General features: G+C 38.5%; 1 protein-coding gene across 2 annotated transcripts in view; it reads left to right on the top strand.

Moving 5' to 3' along the window:
• Window positions 1–23,900, top strand: part of glra3 (glycine receptor, alpha 3) — a 59,811-nt gene that overhangs the window by 16,976 nt on the left and 18,935 nt on the right. For both annotated transcript variants that reach the window (XM_067498670.1, XM_067498671.1), the window contains exons 2-5: window positions 6,176–6,306; window positions 8,177–8,244; window positions 23,109–23,332; window positions 23,766–23,848. In XM_067498670.1, the coding sequence (XP_067354771.1) occupies window positions 6,176–6,306; window positions 8,177–8,244; window positions 23,109–23,332; window positions 23,766–23,848 (506 nt within the window). The remainder of the gene's footprint in view (window positions 1–6,175; window positions 6,307–8,176; window positions 8,245–23,108; window positions 23,333–23,765; window positions 23,849–23,900) is intronic.

Here is a 23,900-nt window from a genome sequence, read left to right as displayed (position 1 = left end):
TAACATGAGCTGTCCCTCTGATGTCCTCATTCCTGATCCTGTCCATCCTCGTCACTCTCAAAGTGAACCTCAACATCTTAAGCTCTGCTACCTCCAGCTTTGCCTCCTGTCTTTTCTTCAGTGCCACTGTCTCTAAGCCAAACAACATTGCTGGTTTCACCACCGTCTTGAACACCTTTCCTTTCATTCTCGCTGATACTCTTTCATCACACAAAACCACTTTTCTCCACCTTTTCCAACTTGCTTGCACTTGCATCTTCACCTCTTTTCCTCACTCTCCGGAATCGTTGACCCTAAGTACTTAAAGTGCTGCACGATCTTCACCTCTGCTCCCTGTAACCTCACCGTTCCACCTGGGTCCCTCTCGTGGACAAACATGTATTCTGTCTTACTGCGGCTAAGCTTCATTCTTCTGTTTTCCAGAGCAGACCTCCATCTCTCTAGATATTCCCCCACCTGCTCCCTGCTCTCACTACAGATCACAATGTCATCTGCAAACATCATAGTCCATGGAAATTCCTGTTTAACCTCATCTGTTCATCACCAGAGCAAACAAGAAGGGGCTCAGAGCAGATCCTTGATGCAGACCCACCTCCACCTTGAACTCCTCTGTCACACATACAGCACCTCACCACGGTCTTACAGCTCTCATATATGTCCTGCACCACTCTAACATATTTCTCTGCCACTCCAGACGTCCTCATACAATACCACAGCTCCTCTCTCGGCACCCTGTCATACACTTTCTCTAAATCTACGAAGACATAATGCAACTCCCTATGACCTTCTCCTTTAGCATGCTCAAAGCAAATACTGCATCTGTTGTACTCTTTCTAGGCATGAAACATATTGCTGCTCACCAATGCTCACATCTGCCCTTAGCCTGCTTCCACTACTCTTTCCCACAACTTCATTGTATGGCTCATAATCTTTATTCTTCTGTAGTTGCAACAGCTCTGCACATCTCCTTTGTTCTTAAAAATGGGCACCAGTACACTTCTCCGTCATTCCTCGGGCATCCTCTCACTCTCCAAGATCTTGTTAAACAAATTAGTCAGAAACTCTACTGCCACCGCTCCTCTCCTTGTGCTTCAGTGTCACTAGCACGGACACAGGTTACAAGGTAACAAGGTAATGATGGACCAAATGAGCAAGTACTTTGTGCAGGTGTTGCTCATGGGAGTTGTAGTGTCATAGTGTCACTGTGCTATTATATAATACAGCTTTTGAGACTACAGTTTAAAAAAATATTTAAAATTGGCTGGTGGGAGTGACGGTGTCACCCACCAGTGCTGAAATCCACCCTTGTTCAACAGGTTGCTGGTTTTAATGTCAAACCCCGTTTGGCAGCCTACAGACACATTTTCTAAGCCCACATTTTATTACATAATGTACTCGGAAATTAGCCCAGTTTGAAAATACTTCTAAACTGGGACTAATGTACTCAACTGCTTGTCATTGTTATCCATAATGTCAAAGTTGCAGTGGGTTTAACTAACCTGACTAGTTTGGTCTAGTTGCAGTAACAAACAACAATGAACACAATGCTGGCTGTTATGTTTCATATATGCTGTGACAAAATTATCTGATTATTATTATTATTGATTTTTGATAAAAGTACAAAGTCAAAATCAAACCAAAAGGATTCTGAGTATTAACTTGTGAACTCAGAGAGCCAAAAAATCAGTATTGCATGGACTTCCTGTGATTTATTAATGTGCAATAACAAAACAGTAACAGTTATATTACAAAAACAGTAATTCTGATGGAACATTACCTGACTTTAGGTTTTTATTAGGTTTTCATGCATAAAAAATATTTTTAAGTCTACTTATGTGACTGACAGGAGGTTGTTCGGGTAGGCTAAGCTTATTAATAAAGGTAACCGGCTCAAAGGCTGCCTCAGTGAAAAAGCTGTAGAAATCTAAAAAGCACAAACATGATGGTTGAAATTGTGTTCTGCACATCTACATATCAGTATAACATTATTGGTTTATTCAGTTTAAAGGTTGTTAAATATTGCCTTCCCTTCACCTCTCTATTTTGAACCAATGCATTTGTTATTTTATACCTCTATAGAAGCAACAGTGCTGCTCTTAGTATTGTAGTTATAGTAGTAGAAGCAGCAGCATATTAAATCAGGAAAGAAAAAAATGTATAATATATATTATAGTATGGTATATTGTAGTGCATCCGGCTCTCCCTTAAATGGCCTTTGTTACAGAGAAAGACAGTAGTTCTAGATTAAAAGCTCATCCATTATTGATAAGGCTCAGATGTTATGCTTTGTCTCTCTACATGACTTCTTAGTTTTGTCTCATGTTTTAAAGGAGAAGAGTAGAAGAGAAGAGAAAGTGACCAGAGATTGCAGGAGAAGAGAGGGGAAGAGGGGGGAGAAGAAGCACTACAACATCCTAAACAGCTTAACAGCTGAGTAGAGATGCTCTGGGCTGACAACTATGCATAAGTATAAGGCTGTTCACTTTACTGTCCAAAGATAGCAAGTGTTTCAGGAAAATGGATAGGATTTGAAGAGTGATACATTTAGGAGTGAGACTATGGCTTTGAGTTTGGTTATATGGAGAATGAAAGTGATTTCATCACATCAGGGCAAGCATTCATTACTCTTTCTAAAGACATGTTCCCAGGGTTAAGTTAAACTAAACTGAACCCAGATTTTGTCCATCTCTCTCTCTAAAATATAGTAAACACGTTGTATTGTGCTGTCTGATAACCTTTACAGTCCTCTCTACTGGTTTTCTTTCTTCTTTCTTTCATGATTAGATATGTCTATCTAATCATGACCCCTTGAATTTTGAGGAATTATGTTTTTTTCCAGAGATTATATATACTGCAACGCCTTGAAAATAAGATTTGTCAATAATATTGGAAATAATTTAGGTATAATATCATTACAATATTAAAAACATTCAGAGAATTATTTGAATGCAAGTAACAGTTTAAACTAAAAAGAAAAAACTGTTTAAATAGATAATATTTTCAGGCCCTCAGGCTGCACTGCATGAAAAAAAAGGATGAATGTGCAGTGGGAATCATTACATGTGCTCAGGAACACCTCTGAAATCCAATATCAGTAAGTACTTAAAGTGCTGCACGATCTTCACCTCTGCTCCCTGTAACCTCACCGTTCCACCTGGGTCCCTCTCGTGGACAAACATGTATTCTGTCTTACTGCGGCTAAGCTTCATTCTTCTGTTTTCCAGAGCAGACCTCCATCTCTCTAGATATTCCCCCACCTGTCACTGTGTGTTGGTTAATCACAAGTCCCATGGCAGCTAAAACTTAAAGCTTTATTCACATAGTAAAATAATACACAAGTGTGACTTCTAAACAAATAAGTGACAAAAACTATTGACTAACTATTGTTAGTTATATGTAGTAAAAAGGACAGGATTTAATGTCAGAATAAAAAGGATTTAATGTCAAAATGGCAGTTCCTGTGCATATTTGATAAAGACCAAGCTAGAGATTAATTTCAAAGTCAAAAATGGTTTAGCTGTTTGATTTCTTATCTGTTTGCATTGTTAAAATCTAGGGTCATATATGAGGTCAACTCAGTTTTAATGGTGGGATGGCTGACATGACAATGGTACAAAATAAAATGTAAGAATGGCCTAAATAATCATCAAAAGTGATTTATGAATTGATATTACTGTAATTTTTTTATCTCTGCTTCCTGCTAACACTGGTAGTGGACCTAAGCCAGTACCACCATGAACTGCCAGGTAGAAACACTGTTAGGCTGTTGTGTCAGAGACAGACAGATACACACACACAAACACGCTGACACACAAGCACACCCACACACGTACAGAACACGACGTTGAGCATGACTCACACACTCCTAGTGGACACGTCCACATCCTCGAGCAGACTCACACAGACAGCAGACAGAGCGTGTGTGTGTGGTCATGTGCCACCCAGAAAGCAGCTCTACACGTGCTTCCCACTGGCGCTGTCCGCCCAAGGTCCGGATAAGATATTACAAGCTAGGCAGTCTTGAGTCAGACTTGACAGTTAGGAGATTTTCTTTTTTTAAATATACTATATCTACTATATTACCCTTTTTACTGCTAATCACAACAGTGTTTTGTTTCTGGGGATGTGAGCCTGACTGATTGACTGAATTTCGTCAGTGACAAGAACTGGCTAAATAATAGGATATAAATTCAGTGTATTTAGCAAGCAATCATTAGATAAACTTGTTCCACTGGGCATTAGCTGATCTCCTCAACGCATACTGCTTCTGTCTTCTTGCCATCTTGCTGAGATGTCTCCACCAAATGTGCACTGCTTTCTGTGGCTCCTTATCTACAGAGCTAATTTGAAATGAATGAGTTCTGGTCTCTTGCTATCTCAGCCAGACAGAGATAGAGCCAGAGTGTATCTTTAGAAATGTTTCAAAGTGTAAAGAATAAAATATCCATTTCATAATGTGTTATTATTTTCTATAGTGCAAATGTGTTAATATGTTGCCCTCTCGTGTACTCAACATCTGTTTCCTGTTTTTTCAACCTGGAAAATGTATCAGTTCTTCGTTGCTCCTTCTTGGTTTTTTATTTGATTGGAGAGTCTGAGGACAGAGAGTATTGTATGTTCTATAGCTTCCTGAGGCTATGATGTGATTTGTAATATTTGTAATATACAAATATATATATGTGTATAATACATATAAAATATGAATTGATTTGATACTCCCTGCTGCGGTAAAAGGTAAATAAATCAAAATGCCAATGTTAAGGTTGATGATTGTGAAACTACACTTGGATGAAGCTGAGTAGGATGTGCGTGCATGCCTGGGTATCTGTCTGTTTAACAGTGTGACCCTTGCAGTGAGTTATTTTTAGAAATGTTTTTAGAAATGTCTAGTCCCAACTGACAAACACACAAATCTACACAAGTGTGGTTTCAGGATCATCAAGCTTTACTTCGGCATTTTAAAGCTACTACGCATTCACCCCTGAACATACACACAAACACACACATAAACCAAAGGTTGTTTTAAGGCGAATGCCATATGGGCAGTTGCCTAGGGTGCCACCAGCTGGAGGAGTGCCAATATGAGAAATCAATTTGTGCATTTGCTGCTGATGCTTTTTGCTTTTTTTTATATTACTCACATCCAATGTGTTCCTTAAAATGGTAAACATTACTACACCATATACTTAGGAGACCACAGATAAAGAGTTGATAGCTCACACTTCCTGGGTGTAGCCAGTATAATTAATAATCATGAAGATAAATAATCCATTGGAGTCAAGTCACCGAGTCTGTAGGTACATCAAAACACCTGTTAGAATGATGAACAATTAGCCAGCTCTGTAATTAAATTGATCTCAATGTATTTATGCAGCAAATCCAGGTCTTTTCATAAAGGGTAATGCTATGATGTTTGACCTAATGCTGTTATTAATGCCAACCAGGCTGTCCCCACGGCTGCACTACGCATGCATAAAGGCTGAGCTTTGGTGTTGTAGGTTCTTTTAGTGGCTTGTTTTTCAGGTCAGTGAGGTCTGACCCCAGGTCTTAGTAAGCTTATTAGTTGAATTTAAAACAATGGCCAAGATACATTGTACTTTTATTTTCATTGTATAAAATACCACAAAATGTTTGTGCATTGCATTGTAACTATAAGAAGTACTAACATCTATCCCAACATTGACATGCATTCAAACATATAAACACACCGACACACACATATACACATACATATCTATCGCTTTAAATATGAAATATTATAATAAGAAACACCACACCTGGGTTTTTTATGCTCTTCAATTAATAAGTAATATTTAAACAATGTGGACCTTGTGGCTTTGTGCTGGAGTCACCATTTATTTATATTATTATTATTATATTATTCATGGAATATTGAATATTTATTAGCATTCAATGTTTAATGGCTATATGTGCTCCTAAAATAAGTCCCTATTCATGAATAATCCAGATTAGCATGGGATTGGAATTATCACAGATCATGTGCTCTCTGCTCTGATTTACATAGCACATATAAGATAGTTAAAGTTGCCACTTTAAAATACCATACCTGGATTCTATTGAAGAAGTGGAACACAAGTTATTATTATCAAATAAATAACTGGACAAGAAGGGCAGAAAAATACTTAATACTGTCTTTGTTTTGTTTCTTTGACAGGGTGGGTCAGTGTAAGGAGGTAGACAATGCTGCAAGGACACGACAACCACCAATGTCTCCATCTGATTTTCTGGACAAGCTGATGGGGAGAACATCGGGATATGATGCCAGGATAAGGCCAAATTTTAAAGGTATCTACAGTGTGTCTGTCTTTTGTACATCTCCATCTCCATCCAATGTGGGAACGTCATATGTAACTGTACTTTAAACATAGACAATGTACACATCAGAAGTCTCTAGACAAAGGGAATCCTACAAATGGAGAGCATTCAACAACTATTTACTTTGTTATCCTTCCCAGGAGTGGGTGACCAACAAAGATCACAACAATAACAGTGGCTCTTGCAGTTGCACCATCAGTAAAACGGTGAACAATAATTGTGTTCATGGCAGAACTGAAAAAAAGGCCGCCACCACATCCCCTTTATCTCTTATGCAAGCAGATTTGCTAACTTTAAAATCAGTAAGATCGGAGACTACTTTCTTAATGTGCTATCTAACTCCTTGTACATGCACTGGTCATATCACAACTAATGCAATGCCCTACTGACAAGACTACGACGCAATAAAACCCTCAATTTGATCCAAAATGCAGCAACTCATCTTATTTTTAATTACCCAAAAATGACACACGTCACACCGCTGTTCATATCTCAATATTAGCTATTACTAGCTGCGTCACAAAGTTCTGAAAGTCACCTACAGAGCACTCAACTCAAAAGCACCTTCCTACCTAAACACCTCTCTCTCCTCAATCTTTCCTGTCCATTCCATTCTGCCATCGCATGTCGTCTGGTGGTCCCTACACCACACAGCAAAAAATCCCAAAGCATTTAAGCTCAGTGGTCCCACAGTTATGGCAGGGGCAGATCAAGACATTTTTTATTAGGATGGCCAGACTTCGGTACACACTCTTTATAAACCTAACTTTGGTGCATAACCAAAGGCTACAGACAGTGAGCTGCTCGCAGCTGAGTGAAGAATGAATGAAAGGAGAGATGGTTAACGAGTTAATGGGGCAATGCCACCTCATTTTTAAAATAAAATTTTAAAACAACATTTATTTACAAAAAGTGTTGCGTAGAAGCCTAAAAATGTCACTGTCTTCAAGGGATTTTTAAAAGTCACAATGTTTAGGATCAGCTTCATGTCTCTTTCCTTTCTCTCCCCCGATGTCCCCCCACTGCTGTCACTCTGCTGTGACACAAGCACACACACACACAAAGAGAGAGAGAGAGAAAGTCCAAAAAATAAGCATTTTTCTTCACTATACAGTTAAAATATGTGCGCCACACCTCTAAAATAAGTCAGAGGTGCAGGAGAAGTCAGGGTACTTTTCTGCTGTGTGTATATGCCGATTTCCCGTAACCAGGTTTCTTAACCCAAGAAAGCTGATTTCTCTCAGTACCCCAGTTACTTAAGTCCATCTAGATGCAGTCACTGTTAGGCCTGCCTCACTAGAGTCAATAGGTCTAATTAAAAGAGCCCAACTGCCACAATTAAAGCTGACAAGCCTCTTTTCTAACAGCCATCAGAGATACAGTATTTACAGAAGGAACATCCGCACAATACAAAAGCTGCTGTTGCTCAATGTTTTTAATTATACTAATGAGGCCAAAAAGACCTGGGGCCAGACTTGCACAACGTGAAGAACAAGCTTTTTAAAGAAACAACAACATTAAAGCACAGAGTTAATGTCTGCTTAATGCAGTATGAGGCCAAAGACGGTCCTGTTAGTGAAAATAATGGCTGGTCACTTGACATCAGTCCCTTTAAATGCATCCTTCTCGTGCCGGTTTACATAATTGTCTGAAATGACAGCCCCCTCTAATTATAAATTCTACATTGTAAAAAACAGTGCAAACAAGTTTCCTTTTAATAGTACAAATAACTGCTAGAGGTCAGAGAGTACACAAAACTACTTAACTAGCTTCTCTTTTGAAATATATATTATATATGGATTCTTCTATGCATCTGACTGTTGTGTCTTATGCTCCACAGGTCCTCCAGTCAATGTTTCCTGTAACATTTTCATCAACAGTTTTGGATCTATTGCTGAAACCACCATGGTAAGTAAGGGAGAAACTGCACAGTCTTATGTTTATTTGAAACAGTCACAGACAAAGCCCAGACAAAAGGTTTATACAAACCTTGCGTTATAAAACCAATTAGAAAAATATTCTAATATGAATAGTCATGTACATGTGCCCATTTACTGTGCCTTCATTTTCTTCCAGCATCTCAATTTTTAAATGTAACGAGCATGATATATGCTGCAAGAAAATTCTTTCGACTTGAATATTTCTGCAGTTTGCAGCTAGTTTCACTTTATGTTTTCTTTTATAGTATATATTTATATATATATTTTAGCATATAGTACTTATTTCCAAAAGGGACTCAGTAGTAAGGAACACACCAGCACTAAATAACCTCAGTCAGTCTCTCTCCACATTAGTTTAGAATGTGGGTCATTGTAGGGTTAGTTTACCAGACATTGCTTATAAATTTAGATTCTATTTATGTCATAAGATTTTGTAGTATCCTGAACGAGAAAATACAGCCTTGTAACTACTGGCCAATAACACTGACTACAGTGACCCTGACACTAACTATGATGGATCAACATGGGTTAGCTACCACCCATTGGCCACAGTATGTTAACTACAGCTGCTAGGTGTTGCTAAAAAGTAATGCATATCTTTTTGTTCTTTTTGGCAGCTGCTACACATGGGTACAATGTTATACAGTCATATTATTCAGTTGCAACTTGGGGTTTAATGTCTTGGAAGTGTAGACCAGTGACATATTACCACTGAGTCTTCAATTATTTAACAACTTTCCCTAACTCAAGAGCTGCAAGCCACTCTATACTAATGGTACAATTTATGCCAGATTTGTCCTTAACATGATGCTCAATCAAAAATCTAGTGGACTGAACATTCGGTGCTATGTCCAGTGATAGGAATTACTTTAGTTAGGACTGACATCACCGGATTCTTCGATGACTGTTGCATTTAAATTTAAGGTGATCGTGGGTTTCATATGTATGTTCTGAGATTTTGCATCGATTAACATGTGAATATATATATACGTGCAGTATATACTGTAGCTTACCAACACTCCTGAAACACATTGGTGGGGTTGGGTTGGCTTTTAAAATGCACCAGAGCCCCTAACACTTAATGTCACATCCCTATTTGATTTGGAGCAGTAAGAATATGCTTAAACATAAATAAATCCAATATATCCTAATCTACTTAGATTTAATCTACTATGGAATCCTGATTCACATTTTACTCTTCGTTATCACCTGCCACAGGGCTAAATATTTGGCAAAAGGAAAGAAGAAAAGCTTCAAACAGCAAGCAGACAGGAAGTTACACTGACAAGTAGAGATAATGACAGAGGGAGGCAGACAGAGATAAAAATCAGAAGAGACAGACAAGCAGACAGGAATAGCAGATGTGCACTCAAGACATTTAGTTACTCTGACAGCAAATACTTTAAAGTAACATGAAGTCAGTACTAGCTGCACACAAACTACTTTGTACATGTATTAGTTATATGCTCATAAATGCAACAGGCTCCAGATCTTTATGGGTTGGTATGTTGCAATGCAATAACAAAGAGTGACCAATTTTAGGATCACAGGAAGAAAAGTATCTTATCAGTTTTCTTAACCTGTTAAAAGCACTTTATCTACTGCCAGATTGAGGAGAACTGCAGGAGGTGCAAACAATAGGAAAGATGAGAATGGAAACAAACATAGATTACACTTCAAATATATAAGCAGTTGCACAATGAATATTCATTAATCAACTGCTTCTTACTTCTCATCTTCAACTGAACAACAGAGCTGTTTTGGGTCACTAGGTGCTCTTCACACAATTACAGTGACTCTATTGGCGTACTGCAAAAACAAGGGTACTGCAGTCTGAACATATAGACTGTATAGAGTTTTAGCCTTTGTAAACTGATTGACACCACAGATGGATGGATGGATGGATGGATGGATGGATGGATGGATGGATGGATGGATGGATGGATGGATGGATGGAGTGATGATTGAGCAGATCTGTGATACTTCACTGCACCATGACACCATTTCACTTTTTATCACTGTGTCTCCTGCATAATTAGCAGAGCAGAAATGACTGCGAGCAGTCAAGCCTTCTCTAAAGATGGATGGATGGTTCAAGTGACAAAGTCTAAGTGCTTTCTGCACCACTGGGAATTGTACTGACGTAGCTGCCATTTATCCACTGTGTTTGTGTGGCTTTTAATTTTAGTTCAGTACTATTGTTGTGATGAGGTTGTTTCAAATGATTGCTGGGGGGTATTAGGGTTCACTTTACAATCCGGATTAGGGTAAGATTAGAGTACTGTATGTGTCAGCATTTAGTGCTGATGGTTAAGTTCAGGGCATGGGGACAGGGAATGCATTATGTCAATGGCTGTCCTCACAACTACAGAGCTTGTGTGTGTTAGTGCGTTTGCTCCCCAAACGAGAACTGTCATGAGACATTTCAGAACGTTCAATATTGCTTTCATTTGACTTTTATTATTTATTAGACCCACATGAAATTTTCATGACACTATTTGTGTTTTATACACAACACTGAGCTGACTTTGTGAATGTCTCATCCCATTTTACATAACTGCTAGTGAAAATACCAGGGCTGAGATTTTTATTTGTATTAAATTTAGATTTTATATTTTACTTGGTTTTATTAGTTTTTCATGCTGCTCTGTCATTTTATGCTTGTAGTTTTTATTTTAGGCTGTCTGTAGTAATAGATAATGTTTGGCTAATAATTGTACAATAAACTAGTTGGTAGGTACTTTTTAACTAGTACTCTACCACCCACTAGTAACTGGTAAGTCGACCACACGCACGGTTGGTCACCATTTGTTAAAATAGTGCCCTCAAATAGCAAGGCAGGCATCTTTTAAAACTGCACCACTTTACACTAAAGGCACCAAAATGGTGAATGCAGTCTGAAAAAAAATGTCAGCTAATTACTCACTACTTTTAAATTACATGTGTGCAGAGATAGCAGTGTAGTTGAGGTTAGACACAAAGACATTAGGGCTAGGTTCTAAATAAACCTGGTTATGTTTTGGTATAATGTTCTGGTTTTTGCTTTTGTTCGCACATTTACATCTCATCTCATCTCATACAGTTACAACATAAATCACATGATTGGTGTCATATTATTTGTGACTTGTCACAACAAAGCAAGAAACTGTTGTTTCACACTGGACTTGGATCTGATGTCGAAAGTCCTCTATCTTGTCACCATCCACATCCATCCCTTAGAAAATGTCTAAATAACAAATGCCATTGCTACAGCTGCTCCATATCACCTCAGGGTAATATACATTTACGTTGCTTATTTTTGCCTTTGTCCATCTACATTAGGACAGACTCAAAGTTTTGGATCAAAGGAACTTTTTTAGAGTCATTAAAACTTTTGATAGAAGTTCCTCCTTTTTAGTGTATTTGCACTCCAGTGACTACATATGTTAACAGTTTTTAAAGCATAATTTTCTGAACCTTTTTAACTCTTACTTCAGAGTACTGTCTCAGCCCAGTAAAAACCATAAGTAAAAAAGTGCACATTGATTGGAACACTGTGCCAATGCAACAGTCATAGCGGAGAAGGCTCAGAGCTGGTATCATTATTGTCCTAGAACAGCTGCTTCGTGAGAGAAAATGTTAATTTACGGTAGAATAGGAAGATGTGATTAGCTTATCCAAACTTTGTGTGTTTATAAGTTTATTCAATATTTTCAGCACAGTGAGGTCTGCTTCTCCCACATGTGACAGCTAAGAGAAACTGATCAGTGTCTGCCTTCATTCCTGGCAGGTCAAAAGACATCTTTTAAACAAATCGTCCATTAATTCACTACTGTGTTCATGGGGTTTCCAAAATGTTCTATTTATTTAATTTTTTTTAATTATTTAAGGTCCTAATAGAAAGAGTGATTTGAAAAATTAGACTAAGATCAAAATGTCAGAAAAAGGGACTTTCAGAACACATAAACAGTGAGTATGGAGACCAAATGCACAATGAGAAGCAGCAAAAATGCAGAGGTTGTGATACCCAGTTTACTGTGGCTGTAGACAGAGTAGGGCACAGAAATGTGTATGTACAGGGGCCATGTGTCACCTGGGGATTAAGACTATTCTCTCTTTTTACTATCTGTCTACTCATTCACCTGCTTTTTCTCTAGCAAACAGGAGAAACCAGAGACATAACCTCAACACATCAACTAACCCTGTCTCTTTAGAGATATGTCCCTAATCATGACAAACAAATGTTTTTTTGATAATTATGTCTGTATTATGTCCAGTAACCACATATTTACCTTTATTAATAACAACAAAGTTACAACAGATGGTTTAAAGACAGAAAAGACTAGTTTTACAGACAAAGATCCCTCGAAAGACACAACACAGAATTGCTCAATGATGTACAAAAAGAACCCTGAAAAATCCATTGGAGTTAGAAAAGATCTCTGTTCATGACACAACCATAAAAGATTGAATAGGCGTGGTTTTTATGGCATGACCCCACTGAGGAAGCTATTGCTCCAATTGTTTGATTATGTTTAGCTTAGAAATATTTCATTTGTTGATATTTGTGATGTTTGGTGAAAATTAAAATCACATTTTATGACCAATTTGCACAGACATATCCCTACTTTTTCATACCACTGTTTGTTTTTAGAGGATAAAAAAATATATACCAACAACAGGTGCAAATAATGGTTTGCCTTAATTAAACAGAAAAAGCTTTGAGGAGTTGTGGTGAGTGGAAAGTGGACAAAGAAAGGAAAATAAGGAACAAGAAGCAACACTGGGCAGGTTTCAAGTAACTGTACATTAGAAACACAAACTGCTCAAAATTCAATTTCAATTCAACTTTATTTATATAGCGCCAATTTACAACAAAGTCATCTCAGGGCACTTTACAGAATAAAGTCAAGATTATAAAGATGGTATAAAGAGAACCCAACAATTTCCCCTGGAGCAAGCCATAGGCAACAGTGGAGAGGAAAAACAAATCTGGTAATAACTGCAGAACAATGGGATTTTAAGGTTTAAATACTGTCACTTCCATGTTGTCCATTTGTATGACATTAGAGGACATCCTGGCCTTTATGTATTTTAGGCAATTTGAATAATTGATTTGTTTTTGGTGTCATAGATAAATACAGCTGGGATAATCTGCATAGCAATGAAAACGTATAGAGTGTTTTCTAATATTAAAATATAATGAAATATATATAATATACATTGTAAAATAGAAACGTATAGATTAAAGCATTAGTCTTAGGACAGAACCCTGTAGAACTACATTCACTGTAATAAATAATTGTGGTTAATTGTGTCAAATACAGCAGTAAAATCTAACAGGATGAGTATAGAGAGGAGTCCATTATCTGAAGCTAGCTTCTATACTATTTTGTGCTCTAAACCCGGACTGGCAATTATTGGAAGTTTCTGCATAGGTGGCCACAGAATCGCTTTGCTACTGCTTTTTTTCAGCATTTTAGACAGAGGGATTTGATATTGGTCTATAATTGGCCAAAACATCTTAGTCAAGACATGTTTTTTTGTAGCGGTTTGATTAGCCTGCTAATAAAGATAGATTGATCTAATCTAATAAGAACTTGTCTATTAAGGGTAAAGCTTTGTTGAACTGTTTAGTTGGGATGGGCTCTAAGAGACATGTGGATAATTTAGATGAAGCTGAATAACTGAAGTTTGATCACTGACATTTATGGAGAAGAACAAGAAATTAGATCCTATAAATGATTCAGAATATTTTTCCAAATGTCTTAATCTCTGTATTTCCCTCAGTTGTTCTGACTGAGTTGGTAGACCAATGGAGAAATAGTTTTATTACTGTGGAAGTATCTCCATCTTATAGATTCTCCACAGTGACATCAGGAAGAAAAATACAAATATACCATGGCTGTGACCCATCAGGGCATGCAGACGAGATAATTCACATTGTAATTAAGATGGGATGCTGGATAACCTAGGTGGGTACCCCTATCATCTGTCAACAATTACAGCACACTTGGACAGGATATTCCATTTAATTTTTATCATAGCTAATGGGCTGTTTATTAATCTATTTGAATTTAGATCAGCAATTTTCATCCAAGGGTGAAAACCCCTTCATAACCCACCCTGCTTTTTTTAATGACGTTTGTAAAACCTTGTAAAAAGTATGTCTCTCCCTCCCCCTAATAATCTTTACTCCGCTTATTGTTGTTTTTAATGGAGCAAAAGTAACATTTTACCATAATAATCAACTTAAAATTAATAAATAAAAATGTAGGTTATATCAGTATAGATCTTGAGCTCAGCATGATTTTGCACAACTTCCACATGCGCACTGCTCAAGCGTGATGTTGATGTGCAGAGTGGGCTACAGCCCCTCTGTTTAGCTGCTATGAAAACAGCACCACTGTAGACAGAATCAGTCCATCTTAGTGATATGCAACAAACTGCTCCTATCCCCTCAGTGTGATGTCTTGTTGTATTCAGACAGAGAGCACTTAAATCCAACTACAATCTAAGTTTACTATGCTGAAACCACAAGCTGTCCGTTGTAATTACAACATGAATGATCTGATTCGCACATCTTAATAAGTTGTGGCCATGGTATAATTTGTTTCTACTGCATGTCAGAAAATCACTGAGCCATAATCCTCACCTACCTCCAGGTGGATGATGCTCTGCCTGGCACTGAAACGTACAATATGCAAGCTTTTGTGATCAAGCCACAGCTATCATGAGCCTCAAAATGAGCCCTCCTCATTGGGGCGACTGTGGCGCAGGAGCTAGAGCAGTCATCCTCCAATACTCCAGTTGCTGGTTTAGTCCCCAGCTCCTCTGGTTACATGTCAGAGTGTCCTTGAGGAAGACACTGAACCCCAACTTAGTTGCTCCTGGTGAGTGTTGGTGAGTGCCAATGGGTGAATGAGAAGCATTGGTAAAGCACCAAAGGGTAGAAAGTGCTATATAAGTGCAGACCATTTGTCCCTATTCCATTATACTCCACCCAGTCCTTCTCCTGCATACATCCCTTTTGAATACATTATTATCATCATACGGTCAGAAATCTTTACATGCCTTTGGGTAAATTCCAAGAAGGTGGCCATATATCTTCCATCCAGCCACTCTGTAATAAAGGCCTGATTAATAGAGTGCTACAGGTCAGAGCAAATGCAAAAGTCATCATATGCAGTTTATAAAGAGAGATATGCAGTGGCCATATGTCACATTGGGATTAAGGCTTTTATCTCTTCTCACCATCTGTACCATTATCCACCCACTCTTCTTTTCCTCTAACCAGCAAATGTATCAATGAACATAACCTCAACGCATCAATAAAAATTTCACTTGTGGCCATGACAAGACAGTAGCTGGATATAATTTCAGCAAACTTATTATTTACAAGCATTAAATCTGCCATAGTTCTGACATAGGCACTGCATGGCTGTAGACCCCACACACCCATTCAAACACACAATGAGGGAGCTGCAGTTTGCCAATGCTTACTGGGAGTAACTAAGTTGGGATTCAGTGTCTTGCTCAAGGATACTTCAACATGTCACTGTAGGAGCTGGGGATTGAACCAACAACTGCAACAACCGCTCTACCTTCCTGCACCAGTCGCCCCAATACAGCACCTACTATTCCCAGGTGGTCTTCCTACCAATTACTAACCAGGCCTGTCTCTATTTGGCTGTCAAGATCTGACGAGATCAGGCGCTTCTAGGTGCATTTATTAAAGCGTTATCTCCACAGACAGCTGTATAAGTGCAATCTCAAACCTATAGTTTGTTTTGTTTACTTTTATGTTAGATACATTTAGCAATTTGTCAGGATCCACATCTTGCTTGGTAATTTATGTGCATATTGCTCACTGATCAGGCTCATGCACACATAAAGCCCTCTGCTCTTATACGCAGACCCAAACAAACACCCAATCACACACTCACCTCTTCACTCTCACAAATACTTTGCTCTGTCTGCTCTTTGTTTTGCTTCTCAGCTTACCAGCAGCAGCTCCTCTCATGGCAATCAGGCCATGCATTTAAGGGTCTCTGAAACACTCACTACCGGTTTGTCTTGTCACCTCTGGTGTGTTGAGTAGTGCCACTGATGAGCCTTCTTGCTTTTCTTTCGCGCTTGCCACCTTGCAGCTTTTGTGTGTGTCAAGAACTCTTTCCAACATTTCCTTGGTGTCATAAGCAACCGTTAATTATTAAAAAATAACATTTCTTCATGTTTGCTTTCACGTATTGTTAGTCTAGCATGTGGTGGGTCATGTTAAAGCCGTTGTTATTTTGGCAGGTTTCCTTAGTTAATTGTTATTTCCTTGGATTGTGCCTTCTCTGTTTGGAGTGTTTGTGTTCATCACTGACCTTAGTTTCCTTGTTTCAAAGCTCAAGGCTTAGCACTTGAATAATTACTCTACCTTCTCAGCTTTGTCCTGCATTTGGGTTTGCCTTTGCCACACCCCTGACACAATGAGCGGTTTCTTTAAGCCTTATTCAAAAAAAACTGTTGCACCCAACTGTACCTGAATTTCACCAAAAAACAAACACTGTGAAGTATTTACTGAAGTGCTTAATAGAGAATGTGAAGGTGCCACTGCACCTCTCTCTCTTTTGTTTTATCCTGTAAGTCCATCATGTGTAAAAACACAATACGCTGTGTATTGTGTTTTTACACGATTTATTTTTACACCAACTGTCGTTCCTTAAGGAAACCTTCCTAATTTATACAAGGCCTGGGACTGGAGCTCAGATGTGCACTTCCCATACCTTAAAGACATGGGTTGGACAGTTTGGAGGTTTGACATATGACCAGGGAAGTCAGGCCGCAAACCACTGACCCTATGGTTGATAGGGCACTCAGCCAACTAAGCCACCTCACCACAGAACATGGTTAATCAGCATGAATCTTAGTCTAATCTAAGTGTGTTAATTTTCTTTGAATATTTAAAATGAAAAAAATACCTGGTATTTTGACAGCCGTAGTTTATAGTTATTAGTTTTTCAAAATACTTAAAATATTGCTCGCCATAACAATAAAATTTTTAACACATTCTAATAACTGTGGCAGGCACAGGTACAAAATTACAGCATTGATCACAAGATGGCGCCCACATTTCCAACATGGCACATCATGGCATAACTTCATATTCTTTATTGCTGTCAAACATTCACAGTATCATTTGTATTGTAACACAGCTTATTTCTGCTTTGTTTTACTATTCAGACACTGTAAGAGAGTAAAAAACAAACAGGAGGTGAAATTTAGGGTTTCCTAGTACCCAATGTCACTATCATACAGCACACACAACACAGGTTGCTTGGTCTGTACATGATATCAGTGTTACCAGATTTACGACTGTTAGATTTTTTTTTTTTATTTTATAACTCAGTCTCTCTAGCCCCAATCCATCCTGTGTGCAAGCATTGTTTCATTTTTCTGACTACACAGAGAAAAAAGACATGTTTACCTTCATAAAAAAACATTTCAAGTTAACTTGTGTGCCAAAACTATTTCTAGATTTTCTTGTAATGTGTGCATGCGTATTGCTGCTAGATGCATTTGTGCATTATTTAATTGGGTTAGTCACTATTAGGCATCAGAACAGGAAACATGACATAAAAACATCTTAGACAAATGAGATTAATTATTGTTGTCCCAATCCAAATATAGGATACAGCTATTCTGTATCACATTTTTTTGATTATTAACAAAACTGTATAAAACTAGTCCATCAAACAGACCTGTGAAAAACAGGTATAAATCATTTTTTTTAAAAAGAGAGACATGATATCTAAGGTAGACCCGGGGACCCATCTGACTTTCCTTGACACATCTAAAGATTATTACCAGCAGCCACTGTAGAAAAGAGCAGCAATAATATCAATTTCCTCAAAACTCATGTAAAGCCATAGAAACAAAACCCATTAAAATGTATGTAACTAACTAACTGGAAGTTAGGTCTGATGCACAGCAAGCTGGGCAAAAACACTTGTCATTATACAACACTTGATAAAATATATTGTTCTTTAACAAGGTCCTCATATAATCCTACAATTATTGTGACCCTGTGCTTACTCTGTAATTATTAGCATGAATTACATGCATACCACATAATTTTGGAAGATACTCCTTAGTTAGAAAATAGATACAGCAAAAAATTATTTTCACGTTCCCAGGTTGTGACCTTCTTCTCGGCCAAACATTGCATCTTATTGTCATGTACCTACAAGAATGTATTGTTCAGGTGCACCACTATTACGATAAAACACGCTGTAAATTTCATTTAATAATGCAGTAAATTGGGGGATTTAATTTTAAATATTATCTTTGCATCAGTGAACGCTTGATATCGATATATATATTGATATACCAGAACCACAATTCCTTGGCTGCAATAATCATAATATGACAAGACTTACGCAAGCAACATGATGTAAAAAGAAATGAAAAATAAAGAAAAACACGTCTGTTTATCTGTAAACCACAGTTACTACACACTTGTAAATGCATTTTACTGCATTGGTTTTATATTAGATCTCGGGGGGATACTTCTCACATCGTAGGTATAGAGAAAACATCTCATAAATAAAAACTGCATTGGCAGCATTTAGTATCACTAGCATGCCTAATTCTAACTTCTCCTTGTGTAATTAAATTTGTCACATCTGTGTTGACTGTGCAACTGGGGCTCTGTTGACTGTGTAGTGAGGTGGAAGGGTAGTGTTGTCATTTCCAGTCACTAAACATAGTGAGCAGAGATGCTTGCTGTCTTTTACAGTGCATTCTGGGAATTTCCTATAGAGCAGATTTTGAAGTGCTGTGAAGTGAGACTGACATTGGGACGCTTCCTAGGGACTAGTTTGGGATGCTTTGTGTTTTTCCCAGTTGCACATGCTGCTTTTATTCTCACTGATCATTTAAAAAATTTAAAAAAATAAACAAATGAAACAAATGGCCTAAATTGTGACCCAAACATTTCCTACTCTGCAGAAAGGAACCTTTTACTATGTACAGTATAAAAACATTCCTTAGTTATGCAAAGTCACCGTCCTTCCTCACCTAAACTAGGCTTAACTCCTCATAATGTTTTTAGATTAAAGGGGATAGCAGTCATTTACAAGATCAAAGGTGATAGAATTACATTAGATTAGATGCCAGTAATGATGTGATCAAATTAAATATTACTCCGCTGTACTGTCAGTCCAACACACAGAGTCCTCCAGTGAAAGCTCCAACTCCTTCCTTAGCAGTTTGTCCATACGGACTGCTAAGGTTGCTGCAGTAAGCTCCAAACGAGAGATAGTCATGGGCTTTAGGGGGGCAACCCTTGCCTTTCCCAACACAAAGGCACTGTGAGCTTGGTTACTGATGTTTTGCTGGACTAAGTATGTTACTGTCCCATAGCCATCCTCGCTAGCATCTGCAAAGTGATGCAATTGAGCAGACACTGTCTGAGCAACTGCTGTCTAAAACATTTCTCAATTTCAAAGTCGTTTAGATGCTCTAGACTTTGCACCCAATGGGACCACATTTGGGCAAGGTGTTCAGGCACCATCTCATTCCATCTCAATCTCATCCTACAAAGTACCTGACTTATTTTCCTAGCATATAAATTCACAGGTGCCAGCATTCCCAAAGGATCACTGAGCTCAATATGGATAAAATCCCTCCTCTGGTGGGGGGCTTGCTTTATATAAAAACCCTGAACTTGAATTGATCTGACTAAATACACCACTGCACGCTCAATACCCTTTCCATTGAAAGTGCATTTTGATCCAAATCCAGATCCATTATTTCTATCGCCTTGTTCTCCTCCGGAATGGTTTTTAACACCATCCGATCGTTGCTAATCCACTTGTTTAACCTGAAGTCACCCATCTGACATACAGTCTTCAAACTGGTAAAGAGCCTTTTCATCAGTCTCAACCGATTTTAGACAGTCACCTACATAAAATTTTCGCAGCACCATATTTACTGTACAGGCATCAAACAGATGTGTGTTGTCTTCTGTGCATCGCCTGAGTGCATAGCTAGCACAACTAGGGCAACAAACTGGCACCAAACAGGTGCACCTCCATCCTGTACTCTGCCATTGGCTGACTAACATTGCCTCTGGCCACCATAGGAATCTGAGTAGGTCAGCGTCGGCTGACGAAACCTTTTCCTGGTGGAACATAGCCTCCACACGGTTGTTTGGCATTTTAATGTCCAAATCCTTTAGTGGGGTATTAAGGCACTAGTGTCCATCTACCAATTTAGCAGATTGTGAAACTCTTTACATGAACAGACGACCCTTTGACCCTTTGAAATTGGAAGCTGGCTAACAACCAGCTTGGAGATCACAGGGCGAGCCTCAGCCTTTACACTCCAACTGTACTCAGCACCAAAACACCCCCTAACAGTTTCATCTCTTGCTTCTTCAAACTGTACAGCCGCATCAACGGCAACAGGTTCTTCCTCCCGAGCATTCAACGTCTGTGCCTGACTAAGACGCAACGAGACCCGTATGTTTCTTCAAGATCTGGCTTCATGCGTTAAAAGCTGCAATAGCGGCGTGCATTTCCAATTCTTCTTTCTCTGCTCTAATCCTCGCTTCTTCTGGCTTAAGCTTAGCCTTTTCCTGCTCCCTTTCTGCCGCTGCTCTCGCTGCTCTAGAGCGTGTCTTTGCCTTAACGCTACTGCTTCCTTAATAGATTCTGTCTTCCTAGTTCGACCTCAAGGCATGCCTTTGAAGCTTGAGATTCTACAGAACTTGTTCTGGACTTCCTAGGTCTCCTTGAAGACACTACAGACACACTGTGCTCAACTCTCTCATCTGCCTTACTGGGTGACTGTGGTGCAGGAAGGTAGCGTGGTTGTCCACCAATCTCACAGTTGTTGGTTCAATCCCCACCTCCTCTAGTCACATGTCGGAGTTTCCTTTAGCAAGACACTGAACCCTAATTTAGTTGCTCCTGGTGAGTGTTGGCCAGCTGCACAGCAGCTCCCCCATCGGTGTATGAGTGTGCGTGTGATTGCGAGTGTGAACAGGTGAATAAGAAGCAGTGTGAAGCGCTTTGAGGGCCAATAGGTAGAAAAGCGTTATATGAGTGCAGACCATTTAAGATTACGTGCTTGCTCACAACGTTGACGTGCCTCTGTTAACCAGCGTGCAACCTCTTCACCAAGTTTTCTGAGTGTATTTAACTTTGGCTTGTACCAGTCTTTCTGATGAGTTTTCATTACTTCTTCGAGCTTAAGTTCATGGAATGTTTCTTTGAGTGAGGGATTTATGCTACAAAACTCACCAAACAGTTGGTTGAACTCTGGGAACAGCTTGGTTTCCACCACATTGTAGAAGTCCTCATCCATGAGAAGGTGCATATTGGTCTTGCTTCGTCAGCTGGTCAAATTGGCCTTTCTTTTGTCTATCAGATTTTGACGAATCTGACACTCCAGCAAAAACTTCACTCCAGAGGTCATTGTTTGACGAACATTGAACATTTATCGTACTTGCTTCTCAACTTAGCCGATGACGGGTCAATTGTACATACAAGTTTAAATACAGTAATCTCACTAGCATGTTCGCAAACAGCTTCATTAAACAAGTTTCTCAAAGTATGGCTGAACTCACTGAACTCAAGGAACTCGCAGAACTTGCTAATAAACCGTGTGCCTCCACAGCTACACACTTAACCTTTTTCTTCTACCGTTGTTACAGTCCACACCACCTTGTAGTTAGTTCCTCTGCTCCAGCTACCAAGTCACGTCAGCACCCATCAGTAGCTGAGCTGAACAGCATGCTCTCTTGTAGTCAGTTCCTCTGCTCCAGCCACGGTGTCACATCTGCACCCTTCAGTATCTGAGTACTGCCTTTATTGCCACAAACCTTTTGCATTGTATTGTTCCCTTGACAACTGCACAACAAATTTAAAAGGTAACCTACAAAGGCAACCATGCTATCCAAACACCTAACTATCAAACATCAAAGCTATTTGATGTCGCTAATGACATCATCAGCACACAGAAACAACACAATACAGTACAGTTAACAATACACAATACACATTTCATAAAACTTAAACTAAAACTGAGGAAACCCTTGGTTGGCGCATACAACGTTAATCACAAATTTATTGATCTTTTTACAGTACTTAGTACTTTACAGTGTCTATTTGTCTTTGGCAAGAACAAATAAATAGTTCCTATGAAAGCAGCCATTCTTAGCAGCTCTTCTTTGTTTTTGTTTTGGTTTATTTAAGTCAATTTAAGTTATATGTTTTTCTTAGCTAATGGAAAAATTGAGAACTATTGGGATCTAAAGATTCTTCAGCCTATTTGGACACTTTTAGAGACTAAATCAAGAGAACTGGATTACCATGGTTTCAGTGTTGTTTACACAAGGGAACAACTGCCAGCTCTCCAAAGTACAAACCTGCTCTAAATTTTAGGCCATAAACCTAAAATTCCTCTGGACCTGAAGAGGTGTAGATTGCAGAGTGTGAGAAGTGTTGAGAGGGAAAAAAGTGTTTAGGAAAAAGAGTTAAACATTTTACTGTTTGAAGTTGGTCAGAATAATAATAATAATCAAACAGTAGACTGTACTGTAAGAAACATTCTTGATGGCATCTATAAAGAGCCATATATATCGTCTGTCCTTTTACAAAACAGTTAAAAAAAAGCTGCCCTAGGCTGCTAAATTGCTTATTTTTATCTGTTGTCCAGTACAGAATTACACATCACCAAGTATTCATTGTTTATTTTTTTAAAAGCTGTCACCCAAATGCAAATCTTCAGTGACACTTGGAATAAGCCAAACTTGGTTTGTCAGGTAAATTTGTCATTGTTACTTTTCTCTTACTGTAGGACTATCGTGTAAACATATTCCTCCGTCAGCAGTGGAATGATCCAAGGCTTGCCTATTCTGAATACCCAGATGACTCCCTGGACTTGGATCCATCTATGTTAGATTCCATTTGGAAACCAGACTTGTTCTTTGCCAATGAGAAGGGAGCACACTTTCATGAAGTCACTACAGACAACAAATTGCTCAGGATATTTAAGAATGGAAATGTTTTATACTCCATAAGGTAAGTGCAGGACCTTGTTAAGCTGGTAGGTGAGAAATATGCTCATTAGCTGACAAAGAACATTTTTAGTGGTGCATAATAAACAATATAACAAAAAATGATATGAAATTTAAGACTTAGATATAGTAAATAATGAATTTAGAATTAAGATTGGACAGCCAGAACCCTTAGAGTGTGTTTGCAAAATGCATTTAGCATGCTTGTGGTTTTAAAATAAAGAAGCAGCAGTTTGTATTGACTATAGTCAATAACCAGCAGAAAAAATTCAAATTGGAGCTGTCTTTTGCAGCTTCAAATAAACCCCACTACCACATTAATATAAAAATTAAACACATTCTGAAACTATATATGTTTTTAATATTCATGGCTGACGAACCTGGTCATTGTCTTTGAGCCACCTCTCACTTGTTCTGTCCCCTCTCTTTACTTTCAGACTAACATTAACTCTGTCATGTCCCATGGATCTAAAAAACTTCCCTATGGATGTTCAGACCTGTATTATGCAACTGGAGAGCTGTAAGTTCACTTTCACACACTCACATCCACACATACGTAATAACACTGACCT

This window comes from Channa argus, chromosome 3, assembly GCF_033026475.1.
Source record: "Channa argus isolate prfri chromosome 3, Channa argus male v1.0, whole genome shotgun sequence".
Lineage (NCBI taxonomy): Eukaryota > Metazoa > Chordata > Actinopteri > Anabantiformes > Channidae > Channa > Channa argus.
This window is presented reverse-complemented; position numbering and strand designations above follow the sequence as displayed.